This window comes from Bufo gargarizans, chromosome 1 (genome assembly GCF_014858855.1).
Source record: "Bufo gargarizans isolate SCDJY-AF-19 chromosome 1, ASM1485885v1, whole genome shotgun sequence".
Lineage (NCBI taxonomy): Eukaryota > Metazoa > Chordata > Amphibia > Anura > Bufonidae > Bufo > Bufo gargarizans.
Genome location: NC_058080.1, coordinates 491,866,778 through 491,894,733, shown reverse-complemented (window position 1 = coordinate 491,894,733; position 27,956 = coordinate 491,866,778). Strand labels below are relative to the sequence as shown.

The 27,956-nt window shown below is 44.8% G+C and overlaps 1 protein-coding gene across 3 annotated transcripts in view; it reads right to left on the bottom strand.

Moving 5' to 3' along the window:
- TRPM6 (transient receptor potential cation channel subfamily M member 6) overlaps positions 1-27,449 on the bottom strand; it is a 220,812-nt gene extending 193,363 nt beyond the window's left edge. For all 3 annotated transcript variants that reach the window (XM_044287801.1, XM_044287808.1, XM_044287816.1), the window contains exon 1: positions 27,241-27,449. In XM_044287801.1, the coding sequence (XP_044143736.1) occupies positions 27,241-27,249 (9 nt within the window). In that variant the 5' untranslated portion in view covers positions 27,250-27,449. The remainder of the gene's footprint in view (positions 1-27,240) is intronic.
- Between the last annotated feature and the right edge of the window lie 507 nt (positions 27,450-27,956).

Genomic DNA, 27,956 nt, shown 5'->3' with positions numbered 1-27,956 from the left:
TGAAACATGTTAAACACTCAAGGCACAAGGGGAAAAACAATCTTGTAGCTATAAAAAGAACTGCCGAGATAAATGTGCCCCTGACCATCTGAGAGTTAAAGAAGTTATCCCTGACGAATGTAAAAAAATGTAAATCAGACATCATATAGTACATAACAACCTCTTTCTAACAAAGCTAGAACCAGCCCTGTACCTCACATGGATCCAGAGATCTCCACATTCATTACTGTGCTAGGTTTATATCAAGCTGACAGCTCAAGGGGAGTTCGATAAATCGATCAGTCGGCACTCCGTAATGTTAAATGGCGGTGCGCGTCTCCGGGGCCGGTGTCCCACAAGTATCCTTATAGAAAGGACCGGCACTCGCTGATATCAATGCAATGTTCTTTTATTGTTTCACATGGAGGAACAATAATAGATCAGGTGACGCGTTTCGACTCTTTTTCCTTAGGCTACTTTCACACTGGCGTTTTAGTTTCCATTTCTGAGATCAGTTTCAGGGCTCTCACAAGCGGTCCAAAACGGATCAGTTTTGCCCTAATGCATTCTGAATGGATAAGGATCCGCTCAGAACGCATCAGTTTGCCTCCGATCAGTCTCCATTCTGCTTGCAGCGTTTTGGTGTCCGCCTGACGATGCAGAGGCAAACGGATCCGTCCTGACACACGATGTAAGTCAATGGGGACGGATCCGTTTTCAATGACACAATATGGCACAATAGAAAACGGATCCGTCCCCCATTGACTTTCATTGTGTGTCAGAACGGATCTGTTTTGGCAATGTTAAAGATAATACAAACGGATCCGTTCTGAACGGATACATGCGGTTGTATTATCGGTGCGGATCCGTCTGTGCAGATCCATGACGGATCCGCACCAAACGCGAATTGTGAAAGTAGCCTTACCTGTACCATTGAGGGAATCATGACACCTGCCATACCATATTGGATGGTCAGCCAATCGCACCAAAATTGGTGAGCTCTGCCAATATTCTTCTTTTAGGCCTCTTTTACATGAACAATACAGATTAGGTCAGGATGCGTTCAGTGAAACTCGCACTATTTTGCAAGCAAGTTCAGTCAGTTTTGTCTGCGATTGCGCTCAGTTTGTTTGTTTTTTTCCACGCGGGTGCAATGCGTTTTGATGAGTTTTTCACGCGCGTGATAAAAAAATGAAGGTTTACAAACAACATCTCTAAGCAACCATCAGTGAAAAACGCATCGCACCCGGACTTGCTACGCCACTGGTTTCTGGCAGTAGATTGTGTGGTCTAAACAGCGATCTGCTGCTCAGAAACCATGAATCTATATGGATCTGCTCTTGCGATTCCTCATAAGAGCAGCCGTCTCCTTCACTTAACGAGCAGCCGAACGCTTCATTCTCAACAATCGGATGCAAAATCGCCCCGTCTAAATCCACCTTTAGAACCCAGTATTATGCTCTGTGACGTATACAGATGTCATTGTGCAGAGAGGGGGAGGTGAGCTGTAAACATTGTCTATTGCAAATGGTGGATACTGTGTTATCTGACTTTCTGACAATACATTCTCTTTTAAAGGATTATCAAAACTAGACAAACCCTATTGTTAAGTCTTATGAGGCACCTGAACCTTATTGAGAGGGAGTCTTTGACTATTCATCTGAATGGGAGCCACATATTACTATCACCGCTATCACTATCAACAATTTTGTCCGGTTGGGACAAGCGCTTTAAAGAAACCATACACATTCAATAACTGGCGGATGAATGATTTGAATCTTGGCTATAAGTCCCTACATTATATTCTCATTACTCAATTAACTTTATAATTTATGCCAACTGAAACTGAGGGAGTAAGCAACGTTTTGAGCCTATTATCCCCTGTGTATATCTATGGTATGTACTAATATTTTCCGATACATCACTTATGTTGGAACTATGTCTGTTTTCTATTATGAATTACTCTATGTCATTTAGGTTGGAACTTGCTGTTAATAATCACCCGATTACTTTGAGTCACGCCTAAAAAATTTTCTCCTGCTTGGCATTTTCAGTCCAAATGTAGACAGTATAACAAAATTATGCTAATATGAGGAAGAAACCTTTTGACACAAAGTTTATCAACCTCCCCTAGATAACGCCATTTTATTAGCCTTCATCTCTTTTTATGATGTGTAGCACTCACAGCAAAATGAAAATCATAACGTATTAAAAAAGGAATTTCATAACAGCAATACATTTATTATCAAAAGATATGCAGCTACAGTGTTCTCCTGAACTACAATCTAACCTGGAAGATTCATCATAACACACCTAATAGAAGAGTGACGTTGTAGTGTCACTACAGACGTAGTAAGCACCAGAATCAGTGGGTTAGTGCTAGCACAATTTCCCATATGTCTACCTCATGTTTGGATCATTTTATAAATTACATTTTATTTTTGGGGGACGTTAGAAGGCTTAAAAGCAAATCTTGAAATTTGTCAAAAAATTTGCAAAACCCACTTTTTAACCTGTTCCGGACACATGACATACCAGTACGGCATGTTGTCCCGGTATTTAAGGACACATGATGTACCAGTACATCATGTATAGTTCCGATCACCGCCGTCCAGCGGGTGGTGATCTGAACCCGGTGCCTGCTCAAATCATTGAGCAGGCACCTTGGCTCAATGCGTCGGAGATCGCAGCAAACCGCAGGTCAATTCAGACCTGTGGTTTGCTGCGTTTCCGGGTTATTCGGTCTCTGGGGACCTGATAATCCGGAACAGGATGGTGATCCGTGGTGTGATAATACACCACCAATCACCATCCTGCGATCCTGAGAGGTGATTGTGACATCACCTTTCAGGATCGATCTCATTGGTCGGCTGCAGGGGCGGGAGGTTTAAATTTCCCTAGCGCTCCTCTCCTCCTCCTTTTGTGTCCGGGGAGCCGTGGAGAGAGGAGCGCTGCATATCGGATCGCTGCACGGATCTCCGGCTAGCACCCCAACACCCCATCTGTGCCCCAGCACCCAGGTAATTAGGGAAAGGTTAGAGAAAGGTTAGGTTAGGCAGGGATATTTTAGGGAACGTTAGTAAGAAGAAAAAATATATATAATTTTGATTGTATCACTCTAAATCGTGTGTCTGGGGTCCACAGCACAGCTGTGTGACCCTAGACCCCCCAGGCGTGCTGCAGCTTGCCCCCCTACCCCCCCACCCCTAACTTTTTTGTGTGCGCTGACTGTGGCCAGCACTCTTAGCTTCCGGCCACTGTTAGCGCATCGCACACCCCACCGCTGATCAACTTCAGACGGTTGATCAGCAATTTTTAATATTTTTTTTTTCAAATTTTTTGCCCCTTTTTTTTTTTGTTAGGCCCCTTTCACACGGGTGAGTATTCCGCGCAGATGCGATGCGCGAGTTGAACACATTGCACCTGCACTGAATCCCAACCCATTTATTTCTATGGGGCTGTTCACATGAGCGGTGATTTTCACGCATCACTTGTGCGTTGCGTAAAAATCGCAGCTGCTCTATTTTGTGCGTTTTTCATGTAACACAGGCCCCATAGAAATGAATGGGGTTGCGTGAAAATCGCAAGCATCCGCAAGCAAGTGCGGATGCGGTGCGATTTTCACGCACGGTTGCTAGGAGGCATGGATATAACATGGTTATAAGGGAAAATAATAGCATTCTGAATACAGAATGCATAGTAAAATAGCGCTGGAGGGGTTAAAAAATATAAATAAAATTTAACTCACCTTAAGGCCTCTTTCACACTACAGTATGTTGCATTCAGTGTTTTGCGTTCCGTTTTTCACGGATCCGTTGTTCCGTTTTTTTGCTTCCGTTGTGGTTCCGTTTCCGTTCCGTTGTTCCGTTCCGTTTTTCCGTATGGCAAATACAATATACAGTAATTTCATATTAAAAATTGGGCTGGGCATAACATTTTCAATTGATGGTTCCGCAAAAAACGGAACGGATACGGAAGACATACGGATGCATTTCCGTATGTGTTCCGTTTTTTTTGCGGCCCCATTGACTTGAATGGAGCCACGGACTGTGATTCTCGGCCAAATATAGGACATGTTCTATCTTTTCAACGGAACGGAAAAACGGAAATACGGAAACGGAATGCATACGGAACACATTCAGTTTTTTTGCGGAACCATTGAAATGAATGGTTCCGTATACGGACCGTATACGGAACGCAAAAAACGGACCGTATACGGAACGCAAAAAACTGTAGTGTGAAAGAGGCCTAATCCACTTGATCGCGCAGCCGGCATCTCTTCTTTCCTTGCTGTGTGCAGGAACAGGACCTTTGCTGACGTCACTCCGGTCATCACATGATCTTTTACCATGGTGATGGATCATGTGATGGACCATGTGATGATGACCGGAGTGACGTCACCACAGGTCCTGTTCCTGCACACAGCAAAGAAAAAAGGCTGAAGAGATGTCGGCTGCGCGAGTTAAATGATTCTTAATTTTTTTTTAACCCCTCCAGCGCTATTTTACTATGCATTCTGTATTCAGAATGCTATTATTTTCCCTTATAACCATTTATAAGGGAAAATAATACAATCTTCAGAACACCGACCCCAAGCCAGAACTTCTTTGAAGAAGTTCGGGTTTGGGTACCAAACATGCCAATTTTTCTCACGCGAGTTGCATCCCGCAACACCCGCGTGAAAGAGGCCTTAGTCTTTTTTTTTTTTTTTGTCTGTTAAGTTTAGGGTGAGTTTGCGAACACCCGTGCCCCCATACACACGCACACCAAATAAAGTTTTCCACGCACACACACACTCCCCTATGGCCCGCAGGATGTTCTAGGCCGAGGAGGCATACGACCAGCTTGCCTCTGAGTCCGAGAGTCACAGTGAGGACGAGGATGACCCCACTTTTTGTGGGGCAAACACTGTGTTTTCTGTAGAGCCTAAAGAACATGTCCTATTCATGTCCGCAATTGCGGACAAGAAAAGGCATTTTCTATATAGTTCTGGTAATGTGCGGATCCGCAAAATGCGGAAAACACATTGCCGGTGTCCATGTTTTGCGGATCAGACGTCTGAATGGAGCCTTACAGGGGGGTGATCAATGACAGGGGGTAATCAGGGAATCTATATGGAGTGATCACCCCCATGTCATTGATCACCTCCCTGTAAGGCTCCATTTAGACGTCCGTATGTGTTTTGCGGATCCGCAAAACACATACGGACGTCTGAAGGGAGCCTTACAGGGGGGTGATCAATGACAGGGGGGTGATCAGGGAGTCTATATGGGGTGATCAGGGGTTAATAAGTGACAGGGGGGGTAGTGTAGTGGTGTTTGGTTCTACTTACAGAGCTGCCTGTGTCCTCTGGTGGTCGATCCAAGCAAAAGGGACCACCAGAGGACCAGGTAGCAGGTATATTAGACGCTGTTATCAAAACAGCGCCTAAAATACCTTTTTGGGGTTAAAAAAAAATTGCATCTACAGCCTGCCAGCGAATGATCGCCGCTGGCAGGCTGTAGACACCACTCGTTTACCTCCCGTTCCTGTGAACGTGCGCTCCTGTGTGCGCGCGGTCACAGGAAATCTCGCGCCGGCGCGTCCAGTAGGAATAACAGGGCCGCCGCCAGGACGCAATCCAGCGTTCAGCGGTCCTGAGCTAGTTAAGTTTTACACAATAACAGCATTTTTTAAACAAAAAAAAAAATATATATTTTTTTGGGGAGATAATGTCTTAGATAGGGTCTCATTTTTTGCAGGATGACATGACGGATTGATTGGTACTATTTTGGGGTGTATGACTTTTTGATCGCTTGGTATTACACTTTTTGTGATGCAAGATGACCAAAAAATTGCTTTTTTGACACCGTTTTTACTTTTAAAAAATTGCGGTGTTTATCTGAGGGGTTAGGTCAGGTGATATTTTTATAGAGCAGGTCATTACAGATGTGGCAATACCTAATATGTATACTTTCTTTTATTTATTTAAGTTTTTCACAATAATATCATTTTTGAAGCAAAAAATAAATATCAAGTTTTAGGCCCCTTTCACACGGTTGAGAATTACGCGCAGGTGCAATGCGTTAGGTGAACGCATTGCACCCGCACTGAATTTGGACCCATTCACTGCAATGGGGCTGTGAAGATGAGGGGTGATTTTCACGTATCACTTGTGCGTTGCGTGAAAATCGCAGCATGTTTCATATTCTGCGTTTTTCATGCAACGCAGGCCCCATAGCAATGAATAGGGCTGCATGAAAATCACATAGCATCAGCAAGCAAGTGTGGATGAAATGTGATTTTCACGCATGGTTGCTAGGAGATGATGTTAGTAAATTGATAAAAGTCAACTTGCTGTATTATTTTCCCTTATAACATGGTTATATAAGAGAAAGCTTACTAAAATGTTGCTTGAGCGGTTAAAAAAGAAAAGAAAAAATTAACTCACCTCATCCACTTGTTCGCGCAGCTGGCATCGTCCTCTTTCAGGACCTGCAAAAGGACCTTTGATTACGTCAAATGTCCTTTTGCAGGTCCTGAAAGAAGAAGAAAGAAGACGATGCCGGCTGTGCGAACAAGTGGATGAGGCGAGTCAATTTATTTTTTAACCCCTCAATGTTATAAGGGAAAATAATAAAATGAATAGAACACCTAACCCAAACCCGAACTTCAGTGAAGAAGTCCGGGTTCAGGTCTGGGTACCACATTCAGTTTAGAATGCAATCGCAGGCAAAACTGACTGCAATTGCGTGCCTACTCGCGTGGTTTTCCCGCAGTGCACGCGCGACGCATCCGGAGCAAATCCGTGACGCCCGTGTGAAAGAGGACTTAGGCCTCGTTCACACTTCAGTGTTTGGTCAGTGATTTCCATCAGTGATTTGTGAGCCAAAACCAGAAGTGGAGCCTCCACAGACATGAGGTAGAAGGGAAAGATCTGCTCCTGTTCTGTGTTTAGAGTTGCATCTGGTTTTGGCTCACAAATCACTGATGGAAATCACTGACCAAACACTGAAGTGTGAACGAGGCCTTAGTGTCTCCATAGTCTAGTTTTTTTATTTTTTGGGCGATTGTCTTAGGTAGGGTATAATTTTTTCAGGATGAGATGATGGTTTGATTGGCACTATTTTGGGCTGCATATGACTTTTTGATCGCCTGCTTTTACACTTTTTGTGACGTAAGGTGAAAAAAAAATGGCTTTTTTGACACTTTTTTTTTACGGTGTTCGCCTCAGGGGTTAGATCATGTGGTATTTTTATAGAGCAGGTTGTTACGGAAGCGGCGATACTTAATATGTCTACTTTTATTTTTTATATTTTTGGGCGATTGTCTTAGGTAGGGCCTCATTGCGGGATGAGGTGACGGTTAGATTGGACTATTTTGGTGGGCATACGCCTTTTTGATCACTTGGTGTTGCACTTTAGTGATGTAAGGTGACAAAAAAAAGTTTTTTTAGCACAGATTTTATTTTATTAGACGGTGTTCACCTGAGGGGTTAGATCATGTGATATTTTTATAGAGCCGGTCAATACGAACACGGCGATACCTAATATGTCTACTTTTCTGTTTTTCCCCTATTTTTATTTTTTTACTATTTTTTGTACTTTATTTCAGAAAAAGGATTTTTTTTTTACTTCTTTTTTCACTTTATTTTTTGTCCCACTTTGTGACTTCAACTTTTGGGGGTCTTTTACAATGCATTACAATACTTCAGTATTGTAATGCATTGGCTGTAAGTGTATTACACTGTGTGATACACTTACAACTTCCTGCCTGTGAGATCCAGGGGGCTGGATCTCACAGGCTGTCACGGAAGGTAGCCATGATGCCTAAGGCCCCTTTCACACGGGCGAGTTTTCCGCGAGGGTGCAATGCGTGACGTGAATGCATTGCACCCGAACTGAATCCTGACCCATTCATTTCTATAGGGCAGTGTACATGAGCGATGTTTTTCATGCATCACTTGTGCGTGGCGTGAAAAATCGCAGCATGTTCTATATTCTGCATTTTTCACGCAACGCAGGGCCCATAGAAGTGAATGGGCTGCATGAAAATCGCAAGCATCCGCAAGCAAGTGCGGATACAATGCGATTTTCACGGATGGTTGCTAAGGAGATGATAATAAATAGGGATGAGGTCTATTCACTTTATTATTTTCCCTTATAACATGGTTATAAGGGAAAATAATAGCATTCTTTAATACAGAATGCAGAGTACAATGTAAAGAAGAAGAAACAAGACGATATCGGCTGTGCAATCAAGTGGATGAGGTGAGTAATTTTTTAAATTATTTTTTAACCCTCAAGGGACATTTTACTAAGCATTCTGTATTAAAGAATGCTATTATTTTAACGTGGTTATAATGGAAAATAATAAAATCTACAGAACACCGAACCCAAACTTCAGTGACGAAGTCCGGGTTCAGGTATGGGTACCACATACAGTTTTTTATCACGCACGTGCAAAACACATTAAAACGCTTTCCACTCGCGTAGAAAAAACTGAACAACACAATCGCAGACAAAACTGAGAGAAATTGTGTGCACACTTGCACGGGTTTCCTGCAACGCATCCGGACAAAATCTGTGACACCCGTGTGCAAGGGGCCTAAGTAAGGCATCGAGCTGCATTCCCTGCCATCGGGTCCCCATTACAGCAGCGCAGGGACCCGATGGACACACGGACCCGGCAGGATACTGCACGTACCACGATCAGCGCTGACCGCGGCCGTGCAACGGTTAATGCACCAGCATCAGTGTTTTCACCGATGCTGGCGCATACAGCAGGGGTCCGGCTATCAGTGACTGCCGGACCCCTGTAGCTTATTGAGCGGGCGAAGCTCCTGCACCCGCCTGATCAGAGCGGCGTACATGTATGGCATTGGGATTTGTGTCCCACTTTTCTGTGCCGTACATGTACGGTGCTGGTATCCTAGGGGTTAATGCTGGCTACATCTGCAGCTTATTATGAAGTCAGAAAACTTCTCTTAAGGCCTCTTTCACACTACAGTATGTTGAATTCAGTGTTTTGCGTTCCGTTTTTCACGGATCCGTTGTTCCGTTTTTTGCTTCCGTTGTGGTTCCGTTTCCGTTCCGTTGTTCCGTTCCGTTTTTCCGTATGGCAAATACAGTATACAGTAATTTCATATAAAAAATTGGGCTGGGCATAACATTTTCAATAGATGGTTCCGCAAAAAACGGAACGGAAACGGAAGACATACGGATGCATTTCCGTATGTGTTCCGTTTTTTTTGCGGACCCATTGACTTGAATGGAGCCACGGACTGTGATTTGCAGCCAAATATAGGACATGTTCTATCTTTTCAACGGAACGGAAAAACGGAAATACGGAAACGGAATGCATACGGAACACATTCCGTTTTTTTGCGGAACCATTGAAATGAATGGTTCCGTATACGGACCGTATACGGACCGTATACGGAACGCAAAAAACGGACCGTATACGGAACGCAAAAAACTGTAGTGTGAAAGAGGCCTAAGGGTGTATTAGACTGCCAAATTTTATGCCGGATGATCAGTAATGAGCATTCCTATGAATTCTCGTTAGGCCTCATGCACACGGCTGTTGTGTGTTTTGTGGTCCACAAACTGCGGATCCACAAAACACGGATGGCGTCCGGGTGAGTTCCGCAATTTGGAGAACGGCACGGACAGCCTTTAATATAACTGCCTATTCTTGTCCGCAAAGCGCGGACAAGAATAGGACATGTTATATTTTGTTTGCGGACCACGGAACGGAGGAACGGATGTGGACAGCACAGGGAATGTCGACATCTTTTGTGGCCCCATTGAAGTGAATGGGTCCGCATCCGAGCCAAAACTGCGGCTCGGATGCGGACCAAAACAACGGCCGTGTGCACGAGGCCTTACTGATCATCTGGCAGTCTAATACTGCCTCTAAAGCATGCTGAAAGATCTGGATTTGCCGGCGGCAGATTACTCCCCATGTTGTGTAACAGCAGCTGTGTCCTCTGCTAGCTATTTGCCGACTGCTTCCCTCCCAACAATCGCAGCATCTGGGTGTCTAATACACCCTTTAGGCTACGTTCACATCTATGTTTAGAAATCTTGTAGTGGAACAGCTTGCTGGAGTTTACCGTATCTGGCATAGTCAGTTAACGCAGTGAACCGCTCAAACCCCATAGACTACAATGAGATCTGACCAATTTTCAACAAAAATGAAGGCTTTCGGCCGGACAAAATCATGTATGAAAGATTTTTTTGTTTGGCCGAAAGCCAGCATTTCTGCTGAAAAGCAGCCGGATCCCAGTCAGATCCTATTGTAGTCTATGGGAATCCAGCGATTCACTGCATTATCTGGCTATGCTGGATATGTGGACTCCACCAGGTCGTTTCTCTGGAACAGCCTGTCAGATTTCTAAATGCAGATGTGAACGTAGCCTAAGGCTGGGTTCAGACCTGAACGTTTTACAGCGCGTTCCTACGCGCTGTAAAACGCTCAACAGGCAAGAACCAATGATTCCCTATGGGAATGGTTCTCACCTGAGCGTTTTACAGCGCGTACGATCGCGCTGTAAAACGCCTGACGCCCCAAGAAGTACATGAGACTTCCGGGAACGCGCGACAATGGGCGTTCGCTTGTTTCTGTATGCGCGATTGCAAACGCCGGTACAATCGTGCATACAGAGCGCAACATCCCGAACGCTCAGGTCTGAACCCAGGGTAATACTGGCTTCACTAAGGCCTCGTTCACACTTCAGTGTTTGGTCAGTGATTTCCATCAGTGATTTGTGAGCCAAAACAAGGAGTGGAGCCTCCACAGACATGAGGTAGAAGGGAAAGATCTGCTCCTGTTCTGTGTTTAGGCTGGGTTCACACCTGAGCGTTTTACAGCGCGTTCCTACGCGCTGTAAAACGCTCAACAAGGAGAAACCAATGATTCCCTATGGGAATGGTTCACACTTGGGCGTTTTACAGCGCGTACGATCGCGCTGTAAAACGCCCGACGCTCCAAAAAGTACATGAGCGACTTTTGGGGCGTTTGTGGCCATAGGACACTGTAGTGAATCACACAAACGCGCGTCAAACGCGCGTTTACTATTACAAAAACGCGCATAAAAATGCGCGTCAAAAACGCGCGTGAAACGCTCAAGTGTGAACCCAGCCTTAGAGTTGTACCTGGTTTTGGCTCACAAATCACTGATGGAAATCACTGACCAAACACTGAAGTGTGAACGAGGCCTAAGTCCTGTTCTGTCGGCCTGGGCTGGCCCATCCACACTTAAAAGTCATTTAATTGATGTAAAAATCAGAACCAGCCCCCAAAAAAAATTTTGTAAGTTGGAAGAAAAAGTTATTAAATCCTTTGGAATTTCCTGGTCAGCCTTTCATTAAAGGGGTATTCCAGCACAGAAACAATAAAATAAAAAAAACATTCCTCCAGGCTCACATGCCTTAAAAAAGAAATGAGCAAACTGGAAGAGATGCATGGAGCTGGAATAGGCTACAGAAGCATTTCTGAAGACCTTGATGTAAATCAGTTAAGAGTTATACAAATCAACTACCAATGGAGAAAAGATAGCAATGTTCATAATTGGAGTTCTTTGAGATCACTCCAAGAGCACAAAAAGCAATCCTTAGGCCTCATGCACACGACCGTTGTGTGCATCCGTGTCCGTTGTTCCGTTTTCCGTGATTTTCTGCGGACCCATTGACTTTCAAAGGGTCAGTTGAAAACTCGGAAAATGCACCGTTTGTCATCCACGTCCGTGATCCGTGTTTCCTGTCCGTTCAAAAAATAGGACCTGTCCTATTTTTTTGACGGACAACGGTTCGCGGACCCATTCAAGTTAATGGATCCGTGAAAAAAAAAAAAAGGAGGCACACAAGATTGTAATCCGCGTCTGTGATGCGTGTCCGTTTTTTTCCTATCATTTTCAAGGCAAGCTTGACTTAGATTTATTTTTTTTCACTTTTCAGGTCTGGTGATCCTCCAAAAATCAAGGAAGACACACGGAAGAAAAAACGGACACGGAACAACGGAACCCCGTTTTGCGGACAGTGAAAAAATACTGTTGTGTGCATGAGGCCTTAAAGAGATGAGAAAGAACCCAGCAAAAGACCTAAAGAAGATTTTACAAACTGGAAAAACCCTATACTAATGTGTCCACTATTAGAAAAACATTAAACAAGAATGGTGTCCATGAAAAGACATTGGTTGGCTTACCGCTCCCGCACACTCTTTCTAAACTCCTAATAACACAAACGTACTTCTGGATGAGAATATATGCCGTACCAGCTCTGGTAACAGAATAAGGCCTCTTTCACACGGGCGTGAGTTTTTTTGCCCGGATAAGAGCCGGGTGCGTTGCGGGAAAATGCGCGATTTTTTCTGCGCGAGTGCCAAACATTGTCATGCGTTGCACTCGCGTGAGAAAAATCGCGCATGTTTGGTACCCAAACCCGAACTTCTTCATAGAAGTTCGGGCTTGGGATTGATGTTCTGAAGACTGTATTATTTTCCCTTATAACATGGTTATAAGGGAAAATAATAGCATTCTGAATACAGAATGCATAGTAAAACAGCGCTAGAGGAGTTAAAAAAATAAATAAAATAATTTAACTCACCTTAGTCCACTTGCTCGCGAAGCTCGGCATCTCCTTGTGTCTCCGCTGCTGATGAACAGGACCTGGGGTGAGCTGCTCCATTAAAGAGGACCTTTCACTACTCTACAAACGAAAAACTAACTATACCTGTGGGCAGAGCGGCGCCCGGGGGTCCCCCTGCACTTACTACTAAGTCTGGGCGCTGCTCCGTTCGCCCGGTATAGGCTCCGGTGTCTGCGCTCCCTCTGACTGATTTCTTGTAGGAGGCGTGTCCCTTGCTGCACTGCTGGCCAATCGCAGCGCACAGCTCATAGCCTGGCTATGAGCTGTGCGCTGCGATTGGCCAGCAGTGCAGCAAGGGACACGCCTCCTACAAGAAATCAGTCAGAGGGAGCGCAGACACCGGAGCCTATACCGGGCGAACGGAGCGGCGCCCAGACTTAGTAGTAAGTGCAGGGGGACCCCTGGGCGCCGCTCTGCCCACAGGTATAGTTAGTTTTTCGTTTGTAGAGTAGTGAAAGGTCCTCTTTAAATACAGGTTAAGGACCTTCGATGACGTCACTCCGGTCATCACATGGTACGTCACATGATCTTTTACCATGGTGATTCACCATGGTAAAAGATCATGTGATGACCGGAGTGACGTCATCGAAGGTCCTTAACCTCTATTTAATGGAGCAGCTCACCCCAGGTCCTGTTCATCAGCAGAGGAGGCACAAGGAGATGCCGGGCTTCGCGAGCAAGTGGACTAAGGTGAGTTAAATTATTTTTTTTATTTTTTTAACCCCTCTAGCGCTGTTTTACTATGCATTCTGTATTCAGAATGCTATTATTTTCCCTTATAACCATGTTATAAGGGAAAATAATAATGATGATCGGGTCTCCATCCCGATCGTCTCCTAGCAACCGTGCGTGCAAATCGCATGGCATCCGTACTTGCTTGCGGATGCCATCCGATTTTCACACACCCCATTCATTGCTATGGGGCCTGCGTCACGTCGAAATCGGACAATATAGAGCATGCTGCGATTTCAACTGAACGCACAAGTGATGCGTTAAAAACATCGCTAATGTGCACAGCCCCATAGAAATGAATGGGTCAGGATTTAGTGCGGGTGCCATACGTTCGCCGCACGGATCGCACCCGCACGGAAAACTCGCCCGTGTGAAAGGGGCCTAACTGTAGAGAAAATGTAGTTCTCCAGAACTCCCTGGGAAGACGCTTACGGGTTCTGGACAAAACAAGTTCTCCTTAGTCATAGCTTAAAGCCACTTTACACAGGTGGATTCTCAGCCAGATAATCGTTAACAAGCGTTCATAGCAGAGTGTGACCCTAAGTTCACACCTGAGCGTTTTACAGCGCGTTCAAACGCGCTGTAAAACGCTCAACACATGAAAAGCAATGCTTCCCTATGGGAATGGTTCTCACCTGGGCGTTTTACAGCGCATACGATCGCGCTGTAAAACGCCCGACGCTCAAACAAGTACTTGAGCTTCTTTGGGGCGTTTTGACGCGCGTTTGTGGCCATAGGACACTGCAGTCAATGACACAAACGCGTCAGAAACGCGCGTCAGAAACACGCGTCAAAAACGCGCGTCAAAAACGCGCGTTTGGGAAACGCTCAGGTGTGAAAGCAGGGTAAAGGTGCGGTGTAAAAGGTGCAACCGATTACCCGCAACCGATCTGCATTTTTTGCAGATAGGATGTGGACCCATTTATTTCAATGGGTCCACAAAAAATTCGGACAGCACACCGTGTGGGCATCCGTATGTCCATTCCATGGCTCCGCAAAAAAGACAGAATGTTCTATTCTTGTCCGTTTTGGGGACAAGGATAGGCATTGTTGCGTCATCCATATTTTCTATGGAGAACCATGCAGTCATATTGCCTGTATGAGAAAATATATCCATACACATAGTACAGTACACAGAGGTCATGACTAAGGATGAGCGAACTTCTGTTTTCAAATTCGGCATACAAGGTTTGGGTTCAGGATATCTAAGAATTCCGTTATGGATTCTGCTACCACGGATCATAACTTACGTATGGTCCATGGTAGCAGAATCTGTAAAGGAATTCTTAGATAACCTGAACCCGAACCTTGTGCGCCGAACTTGAAAACAGAAGTTCACTCATCCTTAGTCATTGGTCTTCATGTGAAGTAGTGGTATGGCTTCAGGCACTGCAATACAGCCGTCATGTATAAGTTCAGGAGATAGGATTAAATCCTCCTTTTAATCTAAATAGATACACGTGAAAACCTAAAAATATTATTGCTCTGTGTGGTGTGAAGTCAATACTGTTCCAGATGTCTGGGCGACGACAACACCGACCTGAGGTCCTGTCATCTACCACAGTTATAATTGTTGAATGCTGAAGAAGTTAAATTCTAAACCCTTCAAACATTCTTCCCCACCAGAAAAGCAATTGCCGCTGCTTGCCAGTGTGTGATCAGATAATATTTCCATGTAGCTTTACAGTGCGCTCAAGAACAAATTTTTCTGGTGGGCCCAAGGCCCCACAGTCCGACACTGCCATTGCAAGTAACTTGGTAGAGACCTTGACGCCTGGCTAAAACTATACCAAACAGTATACAACGACATGTAGAGAATTATATTATACTGCTACTCACACTCCTGTCCATCAGACTGACAGGGTATGGCTAAATGGCGACACTGGTCGCGGCCAGGATCGCAGGCCCATCGCAGTGTAGCGGTGATCCCATAGAAATGAATGGGGTCGCAACATGAGTTTCAAGTGTGCTGCAACTGCATCACTAAGGCTGGGTTCAGACCTGAGCGTACTGAACGTACGCTCTGTATGCGCGATTGTACGGGCGTTTGCAATCGCGCATACAGAGACAAGCGAACGCCCATTGTCGCGAGTTCCCGCTGAAGTCTATGTACGGGAACGCGCGACAAGAGGCCCCAAAGAAGCTCCTGTACTTCTTGGGGGGTCGGGCGTTTTACAGCGCGATCGTACGCGCTGTAAAACGCTCAGGTGAGAACCATTCCCATAGGGAATCATTGGTTCTTGCCTGTTGAGCGTTTTACAGCGCGTAGGAACGCGCTGTAAAACGCTCAGGTCTGAGCCGGCTGTAAAAAATCCAACTCTGCTGAATTCTTTGAAACTCAGGGGTTGCAGTTGCGGCACGTGTTAGACTCTCACTGCAACCATATTCATTTTTATGGGATTCCCGCTACACTGTGATGCCCCCGCGATCCTGGCCATGACCAGTGTCGTCGTACCCTTTAGGGTCCATGATTTTTTTTTTCTAATGTTACAAATATAAAGATATATAATCAGGAAAAACTATATACTGGTACGCCAATCCAAGTATCTAAAAGAACTGTCATCTGTAGCATCTTAAACATAATATATCCTAGCTGAACGGTTACCATGGAAACCCAATAAACTGCTCCGAGCAGCAAACCTGGAGTACCGAGTGGACAATCTTATGGCTTTGAGGATAGCAGGACATCTATGGCAATATACAAAACAGCATGTAATAAATAAAAGATCATGCTTGCAGCCTACACATCAGGATGATACCATAGTAACATCTAATATCCGGTATTTTCTGCTAATCCACAAAACAAGAAGCCTCTGTGTGGTTACTCTGTATGGATTATAGCAAATACCGGTGCACGCCCCTAATAGTTCTCTATCATTTAGCTGAATACCATGAAATCATCTGCCGGAAAAAAATCTACTGTCATTTTGAGAGGATATTGTGATTAAATATCATTACTCGCTGACTACAAATGTATAATTCTCGTGAAATTGCTGTCATAGTAAAATTATGCTGCAAGTCTGCTATGCAGTAGGGAATGCTGAGACTTGCAGTACGTTCATAGCTGCACACTAAGAGGCTACCCCTATATTTCCAGGTGAAAAGTTTACCAGTAAAGTAAAAAAAAAACTGCAGACTGAAAACATGGTCATTCTATACATTACCTTCAAGTGTACTTTCATGGTGCTGGAGGTTCCCCAAGGGGTGGTATTTCAGAAGGTCTCCCCAGGGATTCCCTAGGCAATGATCCTCCCAGAGCTGATCAGAAGACTTATCTGACTTCCAAACAGGGGGCAATGAGAAGCTTGATATCCCCACCCTCCAGGGAAACACTGGCAGCTCTGGCAGCAGCAGGAGTAGGTGGAGGAGGAGGATCCTTCCCAGATGCACCTAGCTGAAGATATATATCTCTAGGTACTAGAATGATCCTTGATCTACAACAGCAACCTGAGCCTGGTTTATGGCTTCCTTAACAAAGCAAAACTATCTACATGTTTGCAACAAGTGCAGATATAAAAACGAACAAGCACACATGGTTTGTTTTTTTTTTAAAGGGCAATGAAAACGTTGACTACTATACACAAGAAGAGGATGGCTGCAAGTGGACCTTTTGTAGACTATATTTTGTGGCGCTTTTATCAGTAGTAGTGAGAATAAGAACTTTTATTCTGCTAGTTTTAGCTCCTGCAAGTGCCCAGGAGGCAGAGATTTTTTTATTTATTTTACTCACTTATATAGCGCTCATATATTCCGCAGTGCTTTACATTTATATTTATTATTATTTATATAATACAATATCACTTATTATATTACACATTTATATAACTCACTTTTATCGCTGACATATTCTGCAGCACTTTACAGACAGACTTGCTGCCTCCAATGGGGCTCACAATTAAGGCCCCATGCACACGGCCGTTGTTCACAGCCATGTGCAGCCATGGAACCGCGGCCTGGATCCCTCCTGAGAGCAGGAGCGCACGGCGTCACTGGTTGCTATGACGCCGTGCGCTCCCTGCTGCCGGCACAGTACAGTAATACGCTGGTATAGATCATACCAGTGTATCACTGTATTGCGGCGGCAGCAGGGAGCACACGCGTCATAGCAACCAGTGACGCCGTGCGCTCCTGCTCTCAGGAGGGATCCAGGCCGCGGTTCCATGGCTGCACACGGCTGTGAACAACGGCCGTGTGCATGGGGCCTTAAAGTGAATGGTTCCGCATACAGAACGGACACAGGAAAAAGATACGTTCATGCGCAGGAGCCCTAACTTCCCTATCAGTATGTATTTGGAGTGTGGGAGGAAAGCCACACAAACACGGGGCGAACATACAAACTCCAAGATGTTGCTTCACGTGCTTTGAGTGACAGCTGAATGCACTTTATATTGAAGTTTCGCCTCCAGTGCACTTGCAGGAGCAGAATCTGACAGACTAAGGGCTCTTTCACACGAGCGGATGCTGTGCGGGTAATCTGCTGCGTGAAACAGAGCCAAGCCCCGCACCGGACAGCAGAGACACGGAGCAGTAACATGATTGATAATGCTCCGTGCCTCTCTGTGATCTTTTTACTACAAAATCACAGTGAGATAAAGTTGTCACTGTAAAAAAAGTAGCAAAAGGTCACAGAGAGGCACGGAGCATTATCAATAATGTTAGTGCTCCGTGTCTCTGCTGTCCAGGACAGGGCTTGGCACTCGTTCACGCAGCGGATTCCACGCACGGGATCCGCTCGTGTGAAAGAGCCCTTACCCTAAGTTCACACCTGAGCGTTTTACAGCGCGTTCAAACGCGCTGTAAAACGCTCAACACATGAAAACCAATGCTTCCCTATGGGAATGGTTCTCACCTGGGCGTTTTACAGCGCGTACGATCGCGCTGTAAAACACCCGACGCATAATCAAGTTCTTGAGCTTCTTTGGGGCGTTTTGACGCGCATTTGTGGCCATAGGACACTGCAGTCAATCACACAAACGCGCGTTTACTATTACAAAAACGCGCGTTTGAGAAACGCTTAGGTGTGGAAGCAGGGTAAAGGTTCAAATTCTTACTACTTCAGACACTATTGCTCTTTCCACCACCTATCTAGTAACATAGCAAGGGGTTGTGTTTGGGAAGGCAGGTATTTTCCTCCCAACACAGGCGGCTGGGCTGATTTCCAGCCAGGTGAGATCAAATACCGGACTGGAGTTTAAGTGACGATCCGGGTTTTGGCAGCACCTGGCTGTCCTTTAAATTGGCAGCTGGGCTCAGTAGCTGGGTCTCTGTTTTGGGATCTGAAGCATGGTGCTGTGCTGGAAGGTTGAGAGCCGCATGAGGGCTGTATGCTGGGAAACAGGCCCCTAATGCCTGCTGTTGGCTGCCGGGGATAAAACGGCTAGCAAGGTGATGTGTCTGTTCTATGGACATTTCATTGTGCGAGTTAACACCAAGACTGCTATGAGTTCTTTTTATTTTGCCTTTTGTGTGAATAAACACTGACATTTACAAACTTGTTTTGCCTCTGTACTGCGTCCGCTTACCCTGCCTCCCAGAGCAAATCCTCACACTGCTGAAAGAATTCCTTCACTCCACTGTATTTTTATATGATGACCACATTATTTATTTTACAGACATATATAGCACTTTTATATTCTGCAGCCCTTCACAGACATTAGCATCAGGCTGTCCCCCAATGGGGCTCACAATCTAAGGTCCCTATCAGTATGTCTTTGGAGTGTGGTAGGAAACCGGAGTACCTGGAGGAAACCCAGGGAGAACATTCAAACTCCGTACAGATGTTGTGCTTGGTTGGATTTGAACCTAGGACTGCAGTGCTGCAAGGCACCAATACCAACCACTGAGCCACCATGCTGCCCAGTGGACAATTGGTTATTCGTTTTTCGGAAGCTTTTAATGCAGTAGACTGGGAAAGACATGCAATTGTTTCTCAGATACCCCAAAGTCCATACCTTGCCAAGTAGCACTGTATGTAATGCTCGTCCCTAGGCTGCCCACTACCTAGTCACTGTTGAGCCAGACTATGTACAGTGCTCAGTCTCTAGTAGGTGCCATTTTTATTATATTCATGTCAAAAATTGTCATTAAAGGGGTTGTGCAGTGCTAGTAAATTGATGGCCTACTTTCTGACTCCTGGCAACCCCACCGATCCTGCAAGTGCTGCGCCTCTTCACTGTTTAACATCTAACTTGTAGCAACGGTGTGGTGTATCTTCAACTGCTTGTCCTGATCACCAGTGATGGCCAGTTCTCAGTGTTCACCAGTGAGCACATGCAGGCTGCCATCTTAACTCACAAGTCCGGCGATGCACAGGTAAGCCCTTACTGAAATCAAATGCAGTCACCGGGAGCAGGCAGTTCTGAGAACAGCCGCCGGGGGCCTTCATCGTGCTGTTCTCAGAACTGCCTGCTCCCGGCGACCGCATTTGTTTCAGACCGGCTCCCAGCACAGGTAAGGGCTTACCTGCAAACTGGCCATCACTGCTGATGACTTCAATGGATCAAGCAGTTTTAGTTACACTGCACTGCCGCAATGATTAAGACAGCAGGCAGGTAAACGGCGATGAGGTAGCGGTGCATCCAAACTGATCTAATATTGCTGACCTGTCATCCATGCTGCACTCCCTTTAGTTTGGATCTGGTCCAAAAGTGTGATCTGATGATGTCACAAGATTCTGAAAGAAACATCTCATGCACTTTTCACACGAGCGGAAACATCCAGATGGGAAACCTATAGCACATTTCAGTGGTTCTGATCATGTCTCACGCATCATCTGTGCATTCAGGAAAAACCGCAGCATGTTTTATATTGTGCGGTTTTCATGCAGCCCTGGTTCCATAAAAGTGAATGGGGCTTGCTTGAAAAAAGGAAGGAATCCGGATGCACAGATCCTGATCGATCGTGTGAAAAAGACCATATATGCCTATGTGATCATTATCAGTACTCCGAATGTCAGTGCTCTGGAAGATGTACTAAAGGCTGTTCCAATTCATGGTAATTAAAACTGGCCACAGTGACATGGATTTTCCTTTGATATTATCAGAAAGTGTGTATGTTAGTTTGTGTTATAATACTGTATATGTAAGTACAAAAATATGGGCATTTAGTACTATAGGACTGACAGAAAAAAAAAAATGCACTGATATATCATTATGGGGGTGTAGAATAAGGCTGAATTCACACTTCAGTTAAGCCTAATGCAGACGTCCGTGGAACGCGGTCCAATAGATACCGGACTAGCATTGCAGGAGCGCACGTCGCCATTGGTTGCTATGACTCTGTGCGCTCCTGCAATGCCAGTCCAGTATCTCACGGACCGTGTTCCACGGACATCTGCATGAGGGTTTATTTGGTCAGTGATTGTGAGCGAAAACCACAGAACAAGTGCAAATCAAATCATTACACCTGATCTCTGAGTAGGCTTCGCCACTGGTTTTTGCTCACATGAGCGTGTGTGCCCCATGCCTGTATTGCCGGACATTAAAGGGAACCCGTCATCAACTTTAGGCTACATGCACACGAACATTAGGGCTTCGTGCCCGTGCTCCGGACCGCAAATTGCGGTCTGAAATGCCACGGCACAGACCGCGGGGCAGCCGCATGCGGATCGCAGACCCATTCACTTGAATGGGGTCCACGATCCGCTACCGACGGTCCGCACTGCAAAAAAAAAGGTAGTGCATGCGCAACTTTTTTGCTGGTGCCTCCGTGATTGCGGACCCATTTAAGTGAAAGGGTCCGCGATCCGTGGTGCGGAATGCACACGGCCGGTGCCCGTGTGTTGCAGACCCGCTGTATGCGGGCTGCAATACGGCCACGGGGGGCACACAGTCGTGTACATGTAGCATTATGCTGCCCATACTAACAGCAGTATAAAGTAGAGACCGATGAGCTGATTTCAGCGGTCTGTCATTTATAAGTTACAAGTAAGTGGTTGCCGAAAACCAACATCACAATCCTTGCAGCCTGGGCCTGGAAAAGAGTCATGGCCACCTGAGAAGAGTCATAGTTAGGCCTCTTGCACACGGGCGTTGTGGGTCCGTTCTGTGCATTGGGGACCGCAATTTGCGACACGTCATAGTGCAGTTGTTCCCTTTTTGTCATGTGACTTATTGTCGCGTGATACATGTCACTGTCAACTTTTTGTAGCGCGACAGATTGATTTTATCTATTGTACTACAACTGCAGTCCAAATGAATGTTTTCAGTTGAATTCAATCTTTTGGACTGCAGCTGTAGTTCAATAGTTAAAAATCAATCAGTTGCACTACAAATAGAACAGTCCGTAATACGGACAATAATAGGACTTTTTTTGCCGAACAGCCATGCGGACATACGGAAACGGGATGCACACGGCGTAAGGCCTCATGCACACGACCGGTTTTTTTTAAGGTCCGCAAAAACGGGGTCCGTAGGTCCGTGATCCGTGACCGTTTTTTCGTCCGTGGGTCATCCTTGATTTTTGGAGGATCCACGGACATGAAAAATGAAAAAAAAAATCTAAGTCAAGTTTGCCATTGAAATGATAGGAAAAAACGGACACGGATCACGGACGCGGATGACAATCTTGTGTGCATCCGTGTTTTTTCATGGACCCATTGACTTGAATGGGTCCGTGAACCGTTGGCCGTAAAAAAAATAGGACAGGTCCTATTTTTTTCACGGCCAGGAAAAACAGATCACGGATGCGGCTGCCAAACGGTGCATTTTCCGATTTTTCCACGGACCCATTGAAAGTCAATGGGTCCGCGAAAAAAAACGGAAAACGGCAAAACTGCCACGGATGCACACAACGGTCGTGTGCATGAGGCCTAAATTCCATTTTTTTTTTTTTTTTTCATGGAGTGAATCTATCCGCGTACCGGCCGCAAAAAAACTGCACAAAAACGGGGGGAAAAATACGTTCATGTGCATGAGCCCTGAGTCAGGTGTCTGCATGCTGGAAGCCAAAACCAGGAGTGAATTAAAAAAAGAGATGTCAGATCTTTATACTTTCTTAGCTTTTAGGATCCACGCCTGATTTTGGCTTCCAAAACAGCATCAGGAAACCTGACCGTGTGGTCACACCCTTAGGCACCTTTCAGACGAGCAAGTTCCACGCATCGGACTCAGTGTGAGTATGTGGCAGCTCCCATCCTGATCTCCCAGGACCGATGAGCATTATATTAATTTATGATGCTATGTGACGCTTAGGCCTCTTGCACATGACCGTATGTATTTTGCGGTCCGCCAAAAACGGATCCGCAAAAAAAAGGATGACATCAGTGTGCATTTCGTATTTTGCGGAACGGAACAGCTGGCCCTTTATAGAACAGTACTATCCTTGTCTGTAATGCGGACAATAATAGGACATGTTCTATTTTTTGGCGGAATGGAAATACGGATATATGGAAACGGAATGCACATGGAGTAACTTCCGTTTTTTGCGGACCTATTGAAGGGAATGGTACCGCATATGGTCCGCAAAAAACCCGAAACGGACACGGAAAGAAAATACGTTCGCGTGCAAGAGGACTTACAGTTCTGGAGTTTATTGGATAACACTGACAACATTATGTCAGTGTTAGGCCTCATGCACACGACCGTTGTTGTGTTCAGTGTCTGTTGTTCCGTTTTTCGTGATTTTCTGCGGACCCATTGACTTTCAATGGGTCTGTTGAAAACTCTGCTAATGCACCGCTTGTCGTCCGTGATCCGTGTTTCCAGTCCATAAAAAAAAATATAACCTGTCCTATTTTTTTTTCACGGAAAACAGTTTGCGGACCCATTCAAGTCAATGGGACCGTAAGAAAGCGCGGAGGCACACAAGATTGTCATCCGCGTCCGTTTTTTTCCTATCATTTGCATGGCAAACTTGACTTAGATTTTTTTTTTAACTTTCCTTCATGTCTGGAGATCCTCCAAAAATAAAGGAAGACACATGGAAACAAAAACGGATCACAGAACAACGGAACCCCATTTTGCGGAACGGAACACAACAACGGTCGTGTGCATGAGGCCTTATCCAATACATTTCAGACCTCTAAGAGTTAAATAGCATCATAAATCAATATAATGCTATGTGACCCCGTCAGTGCTATGGAGGTCAGTATGGGAACTGCCGCATACTCACGCTGCGAGTCCGATGCGTGGAACTCGCTCGTCTGAAAGGGGCCTTAATCTATTATTAGCTAATTAAATGTCCAATACTGGATGCAGGCTTATTTTCTTGTTGGTGATGACGTTCCCATGGGCTTGTACTCCGCAAAGCTTTTATAAGGCTGGCCGTGTTATTTTACAGCGCTGTCAGTAGCTGATAAAAGAATGAAGCATTTTCATGGATATGTGTTAAAGACTGACGTTCACTGAAACATTTGCTAACTTGAGTGCAAAGGTTAATGACAGCTCATCACTATACAAAGATACAACGTAAAGCTTAATGCCATCATACAACAGAGGAGCTCCTGAGCTGCTACCATACACACTGGGGCAGATTTATCAAAACTGGCTTAGTTGTCCATAACAACCAATCAGATTCCACCTTTCATTTTTCAAAGGAGATCTAAAAAATGAAAGGTGGAATCTGATAGGTTGCTACTAGTGTTGAGCGAATTGAAGTCCACAAAGTAGACTTCGATCAGAATTTCAGGGAATATTCAATTTGCCACGAAGCAGAATTTCCTTGTGTTCAAATTGATTTTCCCTGAAATAGTGTAAAAAAAAAAAATCATACCTCATCCACTTGCTCGCGACGGGAAGGTTGATTGAAGATCTCACGAGATTTCACACTAGATCTTCAATTAAGATGGTGGTGGCCCTCTAATTGCACCCACTACTGACAAAGCAAATTTTTTGTAAGATTCGGCAAAGCAGCCAATCAAATTTTTTAACCCTTTGCTCATCTCTAGTTGCTACCGGCCCGTTTTCCCACTGAGTTAGGGCTCATGCACATGAGGGTGTGTGCCTTGTGCCCGTATTGGGGAATGCAAACAGCAGGTTTTTGAATGGGTCTGCTAAACTCAAGATACAGAGTTGAGGCACAGATCGGAAACAGTAGTGTTTCTCTGCGTGTGACTCCAGGTAGCGCAGTGAGGAAAGTCTATTTGGAGAGGTTCCTGCCCTAGCAGAGCAAATTTCATAATGCTGAAGGCCCCAAAAGCCATGGATATGGAGAAGCTGATTGTCCTAGTCCAGGAAAGGGCTCTGCATTTGTGGCACGAGGTCTCGGGAATATCACGAGCGCTACAAAAAATAGATGATGCATGGTTGAAAATGACCCAGGAGCTGTTTGCAAGTGTATGGGCCAAAACTAAAGACCAGAGTCGCCAGAGTTTGGGTAAGTGGCCAAGCTATACATATGTGATCCTTGCTGTCCTCCCTAGCATAGCGTATTTCATACGCTGTCCTCCGTAGCATAGCACATGTCATACGCTGTCTCCTCCCTAGCATATGTTTTTTTTGTAAATTTTCCTTTGTTGTAATTTTTTTAAAGTGGATGAAGTCAAGAATCGTTGGCGGAGCTGCAGGGACCAGTTATGCAAAGAAATGCATCACCAAGGCCGCAGCGGGTCCGGCCCACCCAGGAAAAGGCCCTACATGTTTCGGGAACATCTTATGTTACTGCGTGATGTCACGGAGCTGCATCCGTAAATAAATTCTAAACAATGACCACTACATGTTTATTAATATACACTGTATGTCGACTATGTTAGTAATTTTATAAACAATTTGTAAATTAGAAATGTCATAGTTGCTGATGGCAACCAAGCCGATTCCTCCTTTAATTTTCAAAAGTAGGTGACCAATATTACAAGTGGAATCTGACACTTCTAATTTAGGCTAGGTCTACACGACGACAGTTGTCGCGCGACATTTTGTTGCACCAATGTCGCGCGACAATTTTTATAATGGCAGTCTATGGTGTCGCACTGCAACATGCGACATGCTGCGACTGCGACGCGACAGTCGCAGAAAATCCATTCAAGATGGATTTTTCTGCGACTGTCGCGTCGCAGTTGCAACATGTCGCATGTTGCAGTGCGACACCATAGACTGCCATTATAAAAATTGTCGCGCGACATTGGTGCAACAAAATGTCGCGCGACAACTGTTGCGCCCTATCTGTCGCGCGACTTTTTGTCGCGCAACAAATGTCGTCGTGTAGACCTAGCCTTACCCAATGTTGCTACATGACCACATATGTAATATGTGGATCAATGAATGTTGTACTATGTGATATATTTGCTCTTCTTTTAATTGGCATGTTCTGTTATTTTTAATGTGAAGAACAGAGGACAACCTTGAAGAGGAAACAGAAGAGGGCGCTCCGCACCACTCAAGTACATGCAAGGAGGAGATTCAATCTTCCAAATCTCCTCCAGAGACTGGTGAAGGACCTTGCACCACAGTGGCCTCTCGCCCCGCAGCTTCAGGAGTGGATTCCCCCTCCCACTTTTACCTTGCAACAAAGCCGCAGAAAACGCAGGTACCCGTATAATGCATTGGGTAAAATATGATGCAAATCTGCAACAAATCCACATGTGCCTTGTGCAGTTTTTATCGTGGATGATCGATGATATAGCAAATTGATCAGCACTTGTTTAAGGACCTTTTACATGGCCGGATAATTGCCCAGACAAACAACCGTATAGACGATCATTCATACTTACAATTGTTTGTGTGGCCCTTCGTTAACTTTATGGTCGGCAGTAAATACCTCTTTACACAGGGACATGTGCTGCCAAGAAACAAGCATTTTTATACCCACGTAAAAGATCTGATTAGCTGATGATTGATATGTTTACTTGCAGCAATGATCTGGTTACACCACAATTCTAACAAAAATATTGATGTATCAGTTCAAGACTGGGCCATTTATACCCGATTCCTGACCATACACAGTTTCTGTTATTTTAGTACATGAGTCTTTGAAAGCAATAACTTTCTTTCCGTTTGGCTATGTAAATAATTGTTGTGCCTTTTTTGGTAAAAAGTGGAGCTTTATTTTTATGTAACTTTTTTTATAGGAAGGAAAAAAAAAAGGTTTGGGGGAAATAGCCTGTTTTTCCCATTGTAATTAATTTTTTTGTGAAAAGCACAATATACAACTAAAATCACTTTTTATTATGTCCCCCTTCCATAACAGTTGTTTTGATTAATGGAATTTATGGGCTATGATCAGCAGGGCAGGGCTAGAAGCTGCATTGCAGTGTGTGGTGGCATATTTTTATTTTTTTAATCTTACACTTTGTGCCCCCCACCCCAAGGACATAGAAGACGAGACGCTTCTTGATTTCTATACACAGCGCTCCTTATAAACCTGTCAAAGCAAATAAAACATAGGAACAAGGCACAATAAGACAACTACTGACTTACCACTCTTGATCAGTCAGTACGGAGACTCAGTGGTTAGCACTGGTGCCTTGCAGCGCTGGGGTCCTATCATCCACATCTGCATGGAGTTTGTGTCATCTCCCCTTGTTTGTGTGGGTTTCCTCTAGTTTCTTCCCACACTCCAAAGCCATACTGATAGGGAACTTAGATTGTGAGCCCCATTGGGGACACCAATGATGGTAATGTCTTTAGAGCGCTGCGCTATATAAGGGCTCATGCACACTTTCCGTGTCCATTCCGCTTTTTTTTTGCAGACCATATACGGAACCATTAATTTTAATGGGTCCACAATAAAACGGAAGTTACTTCATGTGCATTCCGTTTCCGTATGTCCGCATCTCCGTTCCGCAAAAAAAAAAAAATCCTATTGTTGTCCACATAACGGACAAAGATAGGACTGTTCTATTAGTGACACCTGTTCCGTTCCACAAAATACGGAATATAAACGTATTTTGTGCGGATCTGTGTTTTGCGTAAATTGAGTAAAATCAATAAATAAATGTAATTTATGAAGATGCTGACTCACTTACCTGCCGCATCCTGGTATGTAGCGGACTTGGAGCCTCCAGCCATTGAATTCTTGAATTAGTTCTTCAAGCAAAGTGCAGTAAAATATCACTCCTAATCTAGGTTTTGATTTAAAGGCTATAGGAAGGAGCAGCATTAATTTTGATTGTCCTCCAAAATCCGGTCCAAGTAAGTATAAAATACACTGTGTACTCCCGCACAGATTGTCACCTCGCATAAAACCCTTGTGAATGTGTGATTCAGCGAGGTAGTTTAGCTTCAGTCATTCCCTGGGGTAGAAAATCATTAACAAAGGTGATGCTGATGAGTTAGAAGTAACAGTTAAGATTTTTTTTCCATTGAGAAAAAGAAGGAAAAGGTCATGTCAACTATATGTTGGTGTATACAAGTATATGTGAGCACCATAGGAACTTTGCTGTGGCAGACCTCGGAGTCTTCAGAGCCGAGTTTGTCATAGCAACCAAATAGCTCTCTCGATCTGGGCACAGGGGAGCCGTTTGGGCCCCAACTTCTGAGCAGGCACCATCTTTGAAGTCCCAACTATTGCCGTACATGTACGGCAGAGGTCGGGAAGCAGTTAGGCCTCGTTCACACTTCAGTGTTTGGTCAGTGATTTCCATCAGTGATTTGTGAGCCAAAACCAGAAGTGGAGCCTCCACAGACATGAGGTAGAAGGGAAAGATCTGCTCCTGTTCTGTGTTTAGAGCTGCACCTGGTT